Genomic DNA, 15,968 nt, shown 5'->3' with positions numbered 1-15,968 from the left:
AGGATATGAACAGACACTTTTTAAAAGACATTTATGTAGCCAACAAACATATGAAAAACTGCTCATCACTGGTCATTAAAGAAATGCAAATCAAAACCACAGTGAGATACCATCTCACGCCAGTTAGAATGGCGATCATGAAAAAATCTGGAGACAACAGATGCTGGAGAGGATGTGGAGAAACAGGAATGCTTTTACACTGTTGGTGGAAGTGTAAATCAGTTCAACCATTGTGGAAGACAGTGTAGTGATTCCTCAAGGATCTAGAAATGGAAGTACCATTTGACCCAGCAATCCCATTACTGGATATATACCCAAAGGATTACAAATTGTTCTATTATAAAGACACATGCACAAGTATGTTCATTGAGGTACTGTTTATGATAGTGAAGACTTAAAAGCAACCCAAATGCCCATCAATGATAGACTGGATAAAGAAAATGTGATACATATACACCATGGAATACTATGCAGCCATAAAACATATGAGTTCATGTGCTTTGCAGGGACATGGATGAAACTAGAAACCATCATTCTCAGCAAACTGACACAGAACAGAAAAACTAAACACCGCATATTCTCACTTGTAAGTGGGTGTTGAACAATGAGAACACATGGACACAGGTAAGGGCCTGTTGGCGGGTAGGAGAGCTAGGGGAGGGATAGCAGCAGGTGGGGGGAATGGGGAGGGATAACATTAGGAGAAATATCTAATGTAGGTGATGGGGGGATAGATGCAGCAAACCGCCATGGCATGTGTATACCTATGTAACAATCCTGCACGATCTGCAATTAATTAAAGTATAATTTAAAAAAAGAAAAATAAACAAACAATGGGGGAAAAAAAGATTATTTCTTTTCCTTGAATTCAGTAGTTTGAGTTCCTTATTGACCCCTTATCCAATACATGACTTATAAATATTTTCTCCCATTCTTTGGGTTGTCTCTTCATTCTTAATTGTTTCCTTTGCTGTGCAGAAGTTTCCAGTTTGATATAAACCCATTTACCTATTTTTGCTTTGGTTGCCTCTGCTTTTATCCAAGAAATCACTGCCTAGACCAATATCATACAGCTTTCCCTCTATATTTTCTTCTAGCAGTTTTACAGTTTCAGGACTGACATTTAAGTCTTATAAATGTCTAAGGTAAGATAAAGGTATAAGGTATAAAGGTATTACACATAAGGGTAAGATAAAGGTCCATTCTTCTGCATGTGGACGACCAGTTTTCCCAATACCATTTATTGAAGACTGTCCATTCCCCATTGTGTGTTCTTGGCCGCTTTATTTAAAATCAAAAATCAAATGACTTGAATTGCATGGGTTAATTTCTGGGCTCTCCATTCTATCCACTGGTTAATGAGTCTATTTGTATGTCATTATCATGCTGTTTCGATTACTATAGCTTTGCAATATTTTGTAATCTGGTAGTGTGATGTTTCTAGTTTTGTTCTTTTTGCTTGAGGTGGCAACAGGGTCTTTCATGATTCCATATAAATTTTAGGCTTTTTTTCTATTTCTGTGAAGAATGACATTGGGATTTTGACATGAATTACCTTGAATCTGTAGATCACATTGGAAAGTATGGACATTTTAACAATATTAATTCCTCCAATTCATGAACACAAGAGATTTTTCCATTTATTTGTACCATCTTCAATTTCTTTCATCAATATTTTATACTTTTCTACACAGAGATCTTTCACCTCTTGGTTAAATTTACTAAGTATGTTTTATGCTATTAATGAGATAATTTTCTTAATTTTCTTCAGATATTATATAGTTAGCATATACAAATGATATTGACTTTTGTATGCTGATTTTGTATCCTGCAACTTGACCGAATTCCTTTATTAGTTCTAACAGCTTTATGGTGGAAATCTTCAGGATTTTATATATATAAGATTGTGTTGTTGGCAAACAGATAATTTTACTTCTTCCTTTCCTATTTGTATATCTTTTATTTCTTTTTCTTGCCTAAGTGCTCTAGCTAGAGCTTACAGTACTATGCTGAACAGAAGTGGTGACAGTGGGCATCCTGATCTTGTTCGTGATCTTGGAAGAAAAGGTTTCAGCTTTCCACCATTAAGTACAGTGTTAGTTTTGTGCTTGTCATATATAGACCTTCTTGTGTTGAGAAAAAATTTTCTATACCTAATTTGTTCATAGAATTTTTATCATGAAACGATGTTGAATTTTCTCAAATGTTTTTTCTGCTTCTATGGGGATAGTCTTATGAGTAAAAATCCTATGATCATCTTTAAAGTATACAGAAGATCAACAAGAAGCTGAGAGTACCATGGCATGACAAGAAAATAAAAAATTCATTTCCTACTACTCTTAAAAATAAGTGAACACATTTGTTTTAGAAATAACATTCTCAAACAATCAGACCTTGGCATTACAATAAGGAGAGTTTCAGAGTTTTACAGTTTAAGAGTTCAGCAAATAAAAACCCTTATTTTACAAACAAGAAACTGAAGATTCAAAGAGATCATTATTACAGAGATGAATTAAGAACAAGTCCCCTAACTACTTAGACAGTAATCATTTAAACAGTGCAAACTTAAATTGTGTCCCTCTTTCCTTTAGTCATTTCTTCTGCTTACTAAGCTTATGTACCCACAAAACAACAGGAATCAAACACCTCTGTTATAAATCCACTTATACTTTATAGAACTGAAAGCAAAGCACAGTGTCCTTGAATCTTCTTGCCAGATCTGATCTAAAATAAATTCATGTGTTTACCTTAGTGTGCGAGGTAAAACATCTAAAATTTTATGGCAAACTGACCTAAAATTAATGACATTAATTTTAATCCTCTATGTTGTAGTTGTTGCTTTTTACATTGTCAAGTTAGTAAAATGGGAAAAAGAGAAAATAACATTACCAAGTTGTGTGAATATGCCATTTGCAAAGAGAATATTTTTAAAAATAAAACAAGTGACCAACTTACCAAGTTTATACTAAACAAACTGAAGTATTAAGAAGTTACAGTAGAAAGTTATATTTCATATAATATCTGCCCTGCAATTATTTGAAATGTCAGTATTAAAAATGGTCAGTATAAAAAGTTTCTGGCTTTATCATAAAACTTTTATTTAAGTCTTTGTTTTCTAAGTTATTTAATGTTTCAAATGTCTTAATAACTAGGCTTTGATACTAATTGTAAGGACTAATATAAGATGTGGATTTGCTGGGTGTTTTTCTATTTTGAGATATAAAAATCACAAGTAAACATCTACTATGTTTCAGTTTCTGTAATAAGCCTTGAAAACAGATGAATGAAAACACGACCCTCCCCTCAAGGAGGACAGTTTAGTAAGTGATATAAACATGTACAGAAATACAATGCAACAATGAATGGACAAAGAAGCACAGAGAAGATAAAGCAGAGAATGTCATGGAAGGTTTCATGGTAACACCTAAAAATTGGTTTTTAAGGGTGATGAGGAATTTGATAGGACTTAAAGGAGGTAATTTCTTTATAAAAGAGGTAATTTCTTTATATAAAGGAGGTAATTTCTTTATATAAAAAAGACAAGCTCAATCTAAAGTGATAGAAGGTAGACCAGTGGGTTCCTATGGCCAGGGTTGGTGATGATGGGTTAGCTTGGAAGGAATATAAAAGAACCACTGAAGTAATGAAAATATTCTGGATCAATTGTAGAGATGGTTAGCTGGGTGCACACACACATTTGTTAAAAATCATTAAATCATGTGCTTAAAATATGTGCATTTTGTCATATGTAATTTACACTTCAATAAACTTTTTTTTTTTTTTTTTTTTAAGACAGAATCTCTCTCTATAGGCTGGAGTGCAGTGAAGCAATCTTGGCTCAACACAACTTCTGCTTCCTGGGCTCAAGTGATTTTCATGCTTCAGCCTCCCAAGTAGCTGGGACAACCGGCACACACCACCATGCCCAACTAATTTTTGCATTTTTAGTAGAGGCAGAGTTTCACCATGTTGGCCAGGCTAGTCTTGAACTCCTGGCCTCAAGTGATCCACTTGCCTTACTCAGCCTCCCAAAGTGTTAGAATTACGGGCGTGAGCCACTGTACCAGGCCACAATAAAGTTAACTTTTATAAAGGGAATGGGGAAACCAAATGGGCTCCTTGTGTTGATAAAACTCTTCTATATCCCAGTGAATCACAACGTAGTTATCAATATTCTGGGAGGAGGGAAATTTCTCTAAATAAACAGAGTTTAAAGCTCCAGTGCTGTTTCTTATTTTAGACCACTCCTAAAGATGTTAAAAAAAAAATGGAGAGTTTGGCAGAGTTCCCATGGAACAGGCTATTTCTGAGTTTATATAATATTACAAAAACAGCATTTTTGTAATACATTATTTCCATTTATAATGTAATTATTGAGTGTGTAAGAATACTAGATGAAAAGCTGAAGGGTTCTTTTTAACTAGATTGTTAGAAAATAAATTTATACCTTTGGGATTATTTCAGTCTAAAATTAGAAAGTGGGTTTCCTATTATTTCTTTCATTTATTCTTCCTATTATTTCTCTATACAAAGAGCCTCTAAATAAAAGCCCAAACTCCCAGATGTTGAAAGGGATGTACACAAGTTTTAACAAGAACACTAAATATCAGAAGTGTTTTCTGCAACTTTTGAGATGGTAAAACTTCAAGGTTCTTAGCCAAATTTATAAATTTTCTTAATCAAAATTTAAATGACCTATATCTATTATTTATGAGCTAATCACACAGGTTCTTCTAAATTTTCTATCATGCTATAGGTGTATTACTCTATACACTCTCATACTCCTTTTGTTTGCAAATGAAAATAATCAATGGTTACAGATATTGATAATGTCTTGAGACCTTGGCTCAAGACATTATTGCAAGGGTAAGACCAAATATATCTTACATGAGTTTTTGTATAAAAAGTTATAGAAAGACTATACATACTGATGGGTGAATATTGGCACAAATATAGAGTTTTTTAACTGGAAGGATATACAACAAGAAGAAATGTTACTTTTAGTCCAAGAAAGAAAGAGGTGGTTCTTCAATTTTTACTTTCTGTACCATTAAAAAAATTCCAACATAAATATTTATTAATTCCGTTGTTTAAAAATTATGCTTTTACATTGAAATCATGGGTTATATTTTCCTCTTATTTTATAAACTTAAAGAAAATCTCTCTCTTGTTCACAGAACACATTTTTAACTTTAAAAAGTCAGCTGGCAAACTTGTGCTGTTGATTACAGGATGAATTAGGTAAGAGCACATGATTGACTCAAAAAAAACATTAATACTAGAGAATCACTCTAAGTAATGTCTTACTGACAGAGTAAGAGAGAATGTATTAGGGTGATTAAACTCTAAGTAAATATTTCAATTTTCATACCTATCAACTTCTGCCCTTCTGAAGAGAATATAAATAAGACCTTAATTAAAAGAGAAAAGTCTCTGTACTTTCAGAAAAGCTAGTAACTATACATGTCCCAAAACTTACTATTTTCTAAAAAGATAGATTTTTTAATTAATATACCACATAAACATCAAATAAAGCACTACTATACCTGTAACATCTTCTGGATCTGATACAACAATATGTGCATTTAATTCCTGTAGCTTGTGATGTAGTTCTTCTAATTTTTTATTTGATTTTTTCAAAATGGTGTCTACATAAGCCAAACTTTTTTTATCTGTTGTGACTTTCCTCAGATTTTCAGCTCCTTCTTTGATTTTCAGTTCTTTTCTTATTTCTCTCTTAATTCGATCCTTGATATCATCCAATTTCTGTTGCACCACTGTATCTGAAAAGTCTAATTTCTGAACAGCACTCACATTCTCAGAAAATGGAAGAGTTCGGGAATCCCCCTACAGAAAAAATAAACAAATTTGGGAGTTTAGGAGAGTTGGTTCCTCAGTAAATATGCAGTGTTTTCGGCCTAAGAGAATCTTTCTTGATTACATTAGATTTAACTATATTTAATTATCTCCTTAATAAGCAACAGAATAGTTAAGTCAGTAACTATTCATTGACTTTTATTATAACCATACAAATTCAAGAACTCTGGCCACTCACTAAGCAGCATTACTTGACAAATACATTTACCTTAAAATAAACACAACACATCTACACACAAAGGCTGTGTGTAAATATAGTGGATTTTGATATCTTAGGAACCCAGGTTAGATCCCAACCCCTACACTGTGAACCTTGGGCAAGTTACTTAACTTTTCAAATATTCAGTTTTAATAGTCCACAAAAATCTAAATAATAATAGTAGCCACCTTTGAGAAATATTGTGATAATTCACAAATATTATAAATGAAGTTCTAAATACAAGTACTAGCTCACTGTAGTCACTTAATAAATGAAAAGTATTATTAAATTCTATAGGTAAACACTGAAAGTCCAGATTTCATCACTACATAATATATTCATGTAACAAAACTGTACTCGTATACCTTAAATTTATACAAATAAAAAAATTCTATAGGTGAGTAATTTTATCTTCTGCAAGAAACTTTTTTTTTCCCCTCATGCATGGACCCATGTCACAGAAAGAAACGTCTTAAAAATAAATGAATACTGGCAAAATAGATACCCTTATGACCACTTTTTAGTTAATGAATTAAATGTACTAGGGCTTGGGAAAACTATATTCAGAACTCCATTTATACAGTTGTCCTTTGATATATGTGGGAGACTGGTTCCAGGAACCCACATATACCACAATCTACAGATGCCCAAGTTGCTTATATAAAATGGTTTAGTATTTGCATATATCCTAAATACACACCCCATACTTTAAATAACCTCTATTTATAATACCCAATACACGTGGTATGTAAAGAGTTGCCATGCTGAATTATATGTGTTATTTTAAGTTTTGTTTTTTCCCTAATATTTTCAATCTGTAGTTAACTGAATCTGCAGATATACAATCCATACATAAGGATGGCCAACTGTATATTTCAAGGCTAAGTACTCCAATTGGTAATGTGACTAACTCACTACAAAAGCATCATTATTTAAAAACACCTCTAAATTGTGTCCTATTAATGGAAGCTAAGACAATACACAACACAGTCATCTTAAAATAAAAATCCAATCAGTTAAGCACATCTAATCTACATTTACAACAGCCAAAGTTATGTTATAGCTATTTATGTATCATTTACTATTTCAAAGTACATTACTATTAATACCATTGGATTTACAATGTTTAAATTCTGAAACACAAAAAACCATAGATAATGGTTACCTCTGGGAAGTAGACTTGAGTTTAAAGGGCATGGAAAAGAAAAAGACATATTTCACTGTGCAGCTATTAATCACAGACCTAATTAATTCAAAGATTTTCTTGAATATTTTGAGAATTCCTCACACTCACATAAATGAGTTGGTACAAATACTTTTTACCTTAATTCTTAATTTCTAAAAATTATGTATTATGCAAAATAGTGAAAAGGGTGAGCTAAAGGGTGACATGGGATCTAGTAGCCCGTTAGCTCACCTTAATTTACTCTGTGCCTGCAGGTATATTATGCAAAACATGAAGTAGTTGATTTCTATAAATCTGTTTCCCCTGCTCTCTCTCTTTTTTGTTTTTTGTTTTTTTTTTGGTAGAGATGGGATTTTGCCGTTTTGCCCAGGCTGATCTCAAACTCCTGGCCTAAATGATCCTCCCATATTGACCTCCCAAAATGCTGGGATTACAGGCATGAACCACGTACACAGCCTGTTTCTAGCTAAGAATTCCTTTGAAACTCCAACAAAAATATAGCACAAAGACAATTTCATGTTGTTGTGTATAATTTCCAGGTTCCATGGATCTTAAGAATTCCTAAAATAGGTAATCTACACCTTCTAGTTTTATATTTCTGATCTGTCACTATAGAGATAAACTATGATCTTCTATCTGGGGCAAAATACTGTCTAAATTTTTCAGTATTTATAACGGAATGTAAGTCCTACCATACATTTGGTTTCCAAAGTTTGTGTGTCTACCCTTGGCCAGTTGTCAAAAACACTAGCTCATGTTTATTGTCAAAGAGTGAAATCCCAAATTCCTATTACCTAGTTTCAGGTGAGGCAGACTGAGACAAAAAATAATTAGATAAAAAATAGTTTAAGCTAGTCCCACTCCTCCAAACATTACTGTTTTAATCCTTACACATTTATAAGAAAACAATTTATGAATTGATTTTACAAATTTGTTCTTTAATATTATGTACAAAGCCAGAGTTCTCCAAAATTTCTTTGTTCATGGTACTCTTAATATCTCAGGAAATTATTCCTTATTTCTCACAGGCTAAAAGAAATACCTAACAGTTTCATTTATTAAGCAGTAAGGTCCAAATAACTTGACAGATATTTGTGTTTTAACAACTTAGTAGTCATTCAAAATAAGAATACATACAACTTAGGCCGGGCACGGTGGCTCACGCCTGTAATCCCAGAACTCTGGGAGGCCAATGCGGGCAGATCACCTGAGGTCAGGAGTTCGAGACTAGCCTGACCAACATGGAGAAACCCTGTCTCTACTAAAAATACAATATTAGCTGGGTGTGGTGGCGCATGCCTGTAATCCCAGCTACTCGGGAAGCTGAGGCAAGAGAATCGCTTGAACCCAGAAGGCAGAGGTTGTGGGTGAGCCGACATGGTGCCACTGCACTCCAGCCTGGGCAACAAGAGCGAGACTCTGTCTCAAAAAAAAAAAAAAAAGAGCCGAGGCGGGTGGATCACGAGGTCAAGAGATCGAGACCATTCTGGTCAACATGGTGAAACCCCGTCTCTACTAATACAAAAAATTAGCTGGGCATGGTGGCGCGTGCCTGTAATCCCAGCTACTCAGGAGGCTGAGGCAGGAGAATTGCCTGAACCCAGGAGGCGGAGGTTGCAGTGAGCCGAGATCGCGCCATTGCACTCCAGCCTGGGTAACAAGAGCGAAACTCCATCTCAAAAAAAAAAAAAAAGAAAAGAAAAGAAAAAAAATAACATTTTAATGTCATTTTTAAATAACCACCATTACCAACTAAATGGAATGTGTCTCTCAGGTACTCCACAATTTCTCAAATGCTGAAATCAGAATAGAAATTCTCATGCTCATTTCCTGTTCTACTCAGCAGAGGGAATGTCAATAATCTAATACTCCAGTTAGTTCACAAGGTATCTAACAAATAAAGATGTCACGTGTTTTTCCCTCCAAAATGTAAAATAGACTTCAGCACCTTGCTAGTTTGCTGAGGCACCACAGAGTCTTGTTTAGAAATCATGGTACTAAGCTTTAAAGGATATTGAGCTGTCACCTGAAAATGGCTTGTATATTTGATGTGAATCCTTTGAAGGGCTTTGCCTACTTCAACTCCCATTTCTTTCCAATTTGTTCCTTAAACTCTAATCATATCAAATTATAAAACTTTACTTCAAGAAATCATCATTCTTGGTTCAGCCACTAACCATGCTGCACCTTTGGTATGCACTATCTCTCCTTCCTTCTTTAATTATCTCTTTCGAGTCTCTTCTTGGCCCCGTTAACTTTTGTTACAAAGATCAAGGGCAACTCTTCCTGGGAAATAATTTCCTGTCCAATGACTTTATTCAGAATTTAGTTAAATGCCTCTCCTGTGTGCTCTGATATTGTGTATCTTATTGAAACAGTTACCCCTTTATTTATTTATTTATTTTGAGACACAGTCTTGCACTGTTGCCCAGGCTGGAGTGCAAAAGCATGACCCTAGCTCACTGCAAACTCTGCCTTCTGAATTTACCCTCTTTTTTATCTGATCACTCTTCAAAGACTATGAGCAATTTGAGGACAGGGCTTATGCTTGGCAGATTAGTTTTGGTTTTTTGTTTTTTTAATGACTTGTCCATTATGTTATTTAATAGTCTTCCTTTAGAATTCAGGAAAACCTGTCACTGCTGAGGAACTTATGCTTCTCTCTATCTGATAAATAGAATCTAGAGGAAGAGACAGAGTCAAGATGGCAGAGTAAGACTCTCCAGAGATTGACTCCCCACAGAAACATCAATTTGAACATGATCTATGCATGAAAATGACTTCATAAAAGCCAAGGAACCAGATCAGAGATCACAGCACCTGGTTTTAGCATTACTAAGAAAAGATCAATTGAAGAGGGTAGGAAAGACAGAGGTGCAATGCCTGAATCACCTCTCCCCCAACTATAAGCACAGCACAGAGAGAGAGAGACAGCCCACTTGGGATAAGGAGAGGGAAGTGAGTGCAGGACTCTGACTTGTAGCTCAGCACTGGGCCTGCCACAGTGAAACCCAACACCAGGCAGAACCCCATGTCCCTTAACCACAGACAGAACAAGGTATGCAGACAAAGCCTTTGGACCTATCCTGGGACTAGTGAAAACCTGTGGCCTTAGTGTGATAGACTTGTGTTCTCTCATCTATATTAGCCTCAGTCCATGAGTAAACTTCAGCAGCAGGAAAGCTATAGTGGTATGGGCCTGGTTGGTGCGCCAGGGATACAGTAGTCTTGGTGGCAGGACTGGGAACCCCACCATCCTTCTTCCAATCCTAGGCAGCACAGCTTGCTTGGAGAGTGACTCCATCTACCGGAGGTAAAAAGAGATAGAAAAGGATTTTGATCTTTGATCAGTGACAAGCCTGCCATGGTAAAACTCAACAATGGGCAAAATGTGATAGCCCACTGACCCCAAGCTGGCCCCCAAAGACAGTGCCTCTGAACTCACTTCAGTGTCAGGCAGAGAGACACAGCCTCAGTGGAATGGACTATGGGCTGCATCACCACTATCTGTTTGCAGTGGCCTTAAACCACAAATAAACCTCAGCAGCAGGCATGCCATAGTTGCATGGGTCTTGAGCATACCCCTGTGCTGCGCTTGTATTGGCAGCTATGGTCTTCGGGTGTGACCTAGCATCACAGTGACCATGCTGGCCACAATACTGCCTGCTCCACCCCTTCCCTTAACCCCAGCCAGCACAGTGTGGAGAAACTGATGCTTGAAAGAAGGAGAAGGGAAAAGGTATACAATGTTGCTTTGAAGCATTCCATGGTGAGGCCAAAGCACTGAGCAGAGTGCCACAGTGCCTGCCATGTCCCGACCCCAGGTAGAAACTCACACACCCAAAGAGACAAACTACTCTCCAGGCTCTTGGGCCAGAACACATACTAACTGTGAATTCACTGCAAACCTGGGCTTACAGTGCCATCTAGTGTTGAAACAGTGATAGTGACCATGGGCTTAGAGAACTAATAAATGGCCTACTTAGAATTTCTGGCAGAACAGGAACAAACCACCATCAGAATGTGAATTGGGAAAAAATAGCTAATCCTTCAATGTTCAGATGTTATGGCAGGCCAAAGGCATCAAGTATATTCAAGGGCCAGGCACGGTGGTTAACTCTTGTTATCCCAAGAGTGGGAGGCTGAGGTGGGTGGATCACTTGAGGTCGGGAGTTTGATACCAGTCTGTCCAACATCATGAAATCCTGTCTGTACTAAAAATATAAAAATTAGTCTGATGTGGTAGTGTATGCTTGTCATCTCAGCTACTCATTAGGCAGACGTTGGAGAACCGCTTGAACCTGGGAGGCAGAGGTTGCATGCAGTGAGCCGAGATTGTGTCACTGCACTCCAGCCTGGCCAACAGAGTGAGTGAGACTCTTTCTCAAAGAAAAATTTAAAAAAGAGTATTTATGAACCATAATCTCATAAAACAAACAAAATAAGGCACCAGGAAACAATCCTAAAGTGATGAAGATGTGTGATGTCTCAGAGAATACAAAATAGCTGTTTTAAGGAAACTCAATGAACTTCAATAAAATACAGAGGAAGAATTCAGTAATTTATCAGAGAAACTTAAAAGAGGTTAAAGTTTTAAAAAAAACAAACAGAAATCCTGGAGCAGAAAATACAATGAACAAAATGAAGAATGCAATAGAGAAAATCAACAGCAGACTCTATTAAACAGAAAAATCTGAGCTTGAAGACAAGCTATTTGAAAACACACAGCTGGTGGAGAAATTAAAAAAAAAAGGTAAAAAGGAATGAATAAAGTTTACAGAACCATGGGACAGCATGAAAAGAGCAAATATGGCCAGGTGCAGTGGCTCACACCTATAATCCCAGCACTTTAGGAGGTTAGGAGTTCAAGACCAGCCTGGCCAACATGGTGAAATCCTGTCTCTACTAAAAGAAACAAAAAATTAGCTGGGCATGGTGGCGTGCGCCTATAATCCCAGCTACTCGGGAGGCTGAACCAAGAGAATCGCTTGAACCCGGGAGGTGGAGGTTGCAGTGAGCCAAGATCATGCCATTGCACTCCAGCCTGTGCAACAGGGTGAGACTTAGAAAGAGAAAGACAAAGAGAAAGAGAGAGAAAGAGACAGAGACAGAGAAAGAGAGAGACAGAGAGATCAGGTCAAAAGTTACCAATCAGATACAACCCAAATAAGCTGACCTCAAGAAATACTATAATCAAATTCTCAAAGATCGAAGACAAAAATAAGATGTTGTAAGCAACAAAAGCAGCAAATAATATATAAGGAAGTTCCAATCTGTCTAGCAATAGACTTCTCAGCAGGAACCTTACAAGCCAGGATGAGTGAGATGATATATTCAAATTGCTAAAGAAAAAAAGATTGGGGGTAGGGTGGGCTGTCAACCAAGAATACTACACCCAGCACAGCTTTCCTGTAGAAATAAAGTAGAGACAAAGACTGCCAGACAAATGAAAGCTAAGAGAATTTATCATCATCAGGTATGTCTTACAAGAAATGTTAAAAAATAGGCCAGGCACAGTGGTTTACACCTGTAATCTCAGTACATTGGGAGACCAAGGTGGAAGGACTGCTTGAGCTCAGGAGCTCAAGACCAACTTGGGTAGCATACCAAGATTTCAATTCTACTAAAAATGAAAATTAAAAAACCAGTAGGTGTGGTGGTGCGTGCCTGTAGTCCCAGATACTTGGGAGGCTGGGGTGGGAGGATCATTCAAGTCCAGGAGATTTGCAGTGAGCCATGATCACACCACTGCCCTCTAGCCTGGAGGACAGAGTAAGACCCTGTCTCAAACAAACAAGCAAACAAAAAATGCTAAAATAATGGTTCTTCAAATGAAGAAAGGGACTCTAATGTGTAACAAGAAAAAGTCTTAAAGGTATAAAATTCACTAGTAAGAGTAAGTATACTGGAAACAGAATACTATAATACTATAAATGTGGTACATAAACCACTTATATCTTTAGTATGAAGGCTAAAAGACAAAACTATTAAAATAATAGCTATTTTAATTTGCTAAGAGATGAACAATATAAGATATAAAATGGGATTCAAAAATTACAAATGTGGGAGAAAATGGAGTTAAAATGTGGTTTGGTTTTTATTTATTTCTCTATCTTTACAATCAAAGTTGGGTTGCTATCAGTTTAAAATAACTCATTTTAAGCTATTTTTTCATAAGCTTCATGGTAACTGCAAAGCAAAAACCTCTAAGAGATACACCAAAAATAACAGGCAAACCATCAAAAACACATTACTAGAGAAAGTCACCTACCATAAAGAAAGACAGCAAGAGACCACAAACAGCCAAAGCATTCTAGAAAAAAAAGAACAAAACTGGAGGCATCATACTACTTGACTTCAAAACATTCTACAGAGCTGTAGTAATCAAAACAGCATGTTACTGGTGTAAAAAAGACACACAGACCAATGGAACAGAAGACAGCCCAGAAATAAATCCCCCATCTATAGTTTACTAATTCTTGACAAAGGTGTCACATTCAATGAGGAAAGGAGAATAAGTGGTCAATGGGGAAAGGACAAAAGTGGTGCTGGGAAAACTGGATATCCACATGAGAAGAATGAAATTAGATTCTTATCTCTCAGCATATACAAAACTCAGCTCAAAATGGATTAAAGACATAAATGTAAGACCCAAAACTACAAAAGCACAAGAAGAAAATATGGGGGAAATATAGGAGAAAGCTCTATGTCACTGGTGTAGGCAAGAATATTTTGGACAAAATCTGAAAAGCATGGGCAACAAAAGCAAAAACAGTTTGAGCAGTCTAAATCCAAAACTCTAAAATTTTCCAAAATCCAAAACCTTTTCTTTTTTTCTTTCTTTATTTTATTTTATTTTATTTATTTATTTATTTATTTTAATTGCATTTTAGGTTTTGGGGTACATGTGAAAAACATGCAAGGTTGTTGCATAGGTGCATACGTGGCAGTGTGATTTGCTGCCTTCCTCCCCTTCACCCATATCTGGCATTTCTCCCCATGCTATCCCTCCCCAACTCCCCACCCCCCCGCTGTCCCTCCCACTCCCCCACAACAGACCCCCGTGTATAGTGCTCCCCTCCCTGTGTCCATGTGTTCTCCTTGTTCAACACCCGCCTATGAGTGAGAACATGTGGTGTTTGATTTTGTGTTCTTGTGTCAGTTTGCTGAGAATGATGGTTTCCAGGTTCATCCATGTCCCTACAAAGGACGCGAACTCCTCGTTTTTAATGGCTGCATAATATTCCATGGTGTATATGTGCCACATTTTTCCTGTCCAGTCTATCATCGATGGGCATTTTTATTTTTAAGATAGGGTCTCACTCTGTCACCCAGGCTAGAGGGCAGTGGTACAATCATTGCTCACTGCAACCTTGAAACACTGGGCTCAAGTGATCCTCTCACCTTAGCCTCCCAAGTAGCTAAGATGACAGGTAGCCTCCGCCATGCCTAGCTCATTTTTATTTTTTGTAAAGACAGGGTCTTGCTATGTTGCCCAGGCTGGTCTTCAACTTCTGGCCTCAAGTGATCCTCCTGCCTTGAATCCCTATGGTGGGGTTATAGCCGTGAGCCACCGTGAAACCTTTTGACTGCCAACATGATACTCAAAGTAAATGCTTATTGGAACATTTTGAATTTTCAATATTTCAATTTGGAATGCTCAACCAGTATAATGCAAATATTCCAGAACCTGAGAAAATCCCCAAAACCCTTCTGGGTGTAAGTATTTCAGATATGGGATACTTAGCGTGTATAGACAAATGTAACTACATCAAACTAAAAGTTGTCTGCATAGTAAAGCAGACAATCAACAGAACAAGGATGCCAGTTATAGATTAGGAGAATATATTTACAAACTACACATCTAATTTTGGGTTAATATCCAAAATATAAAGAACTCAAACACTCAATAACAAATAACCTGCTCAAAAAAATGGGCAAAAGGCCTACATAGGCATTTCTCCAAAAAAGGACATACAAACAGCCCACAGGTGTATGAAAAAATGTTCAACATCTCTAATCATAGAAAAATGCAAATCAAAAGTACAATGAGGTATCACACCTCACTGTAGTTAGAATAGGTACCCTCAAAAAATGAAAAGACAGCAGGTGTTGATGAGAGCATAGATAAAAGGGAACCTTTACACACTGCTGGTAGGAATGTACAGTCATGAAAAACAGCATGGAGGTTGCTCAAAATATTTTAAACAGAACTACCGTATGATCCGGTAATCCCACTGCCGGGTGTGTATGTATGTATGTATGTATGTATGTATGTATGTGTGTGTGTGTGTGTGTGTATATATATATATATATATATCTCCAAAGAAAATGAAATCAGTATGTTTTAGAAATATCTGCATTCCTATGTTTATTACAGCATTATTCACAATAACCAAGATATGGAATCAACCTAAATGTCTATCAAAGAGAGTAACTATTTTTATGTTTCTTGTTACATATTCCCAACTTTTGTTCCCATTAACCCATCTTTCCCTATCCCTTTTTCCCCACTCTCCTCCCACCCTCTCATAACTACCATTCTACTCTCTACTTCTATAGGTGAACAACCTTTTAGATTCCACCTATGAATGAGATCATGTGGTATTTGTCTTTCTGCGCCTGGCTTAGTGTCCTCTAGGTATATCCATGTTGTCTGAAATGACCAGATTTCATCATTTATGACTGAATAATATTCCACTGTGT

The 15,968-nt window shown here is 36.6% G+C and overlaps 1 protein-coding gene across 3 annotated transcripts in view; it reads right to left on the bottom strand.

Annotated features, from left to right (window-relative positions):
- Positions 1-15,968, bottom strand: part of PKN2 (protein kinase N2) — a 157,259-nt gene that overhangs the window by 87,498 nt on the left and 53,793 nt on the right. For all 3 annotated transcript variants that reach the window (XM_012464802.3, XM_012464804.3, XM_012464803.3), the window contains exon 2: positions 5,547-5,847. In XM_012464802.3, the coding sequence (XP_012320225.1) occupies positions 5,547-5,847 (301 nt within the window). The remainder of the gene's footprint in view (positions 1-5,546; positions 5,848-15,968) is intronic.

Source organism: Aotus nancymaae, unplaced genomic scaffold (assembly GCF_030222135.1).
Source record: "Aotus nancymaae isolate 86718 unplaced genomic scaffold, 86718_ANA_hifiasm-v0.15.2.pri h1tg000007l, whole genome shotgun sequence".
In the NCBI taxonomy this organism is placed as follows: Eukaryota; Metazoa; Chordata; class Mammalia; order Primates; family Aotidae; genus Aotus; species Aotus nancymaae.
This window is presented reverse-complemented; position numbering and strand designations above follow the sequence as displayed.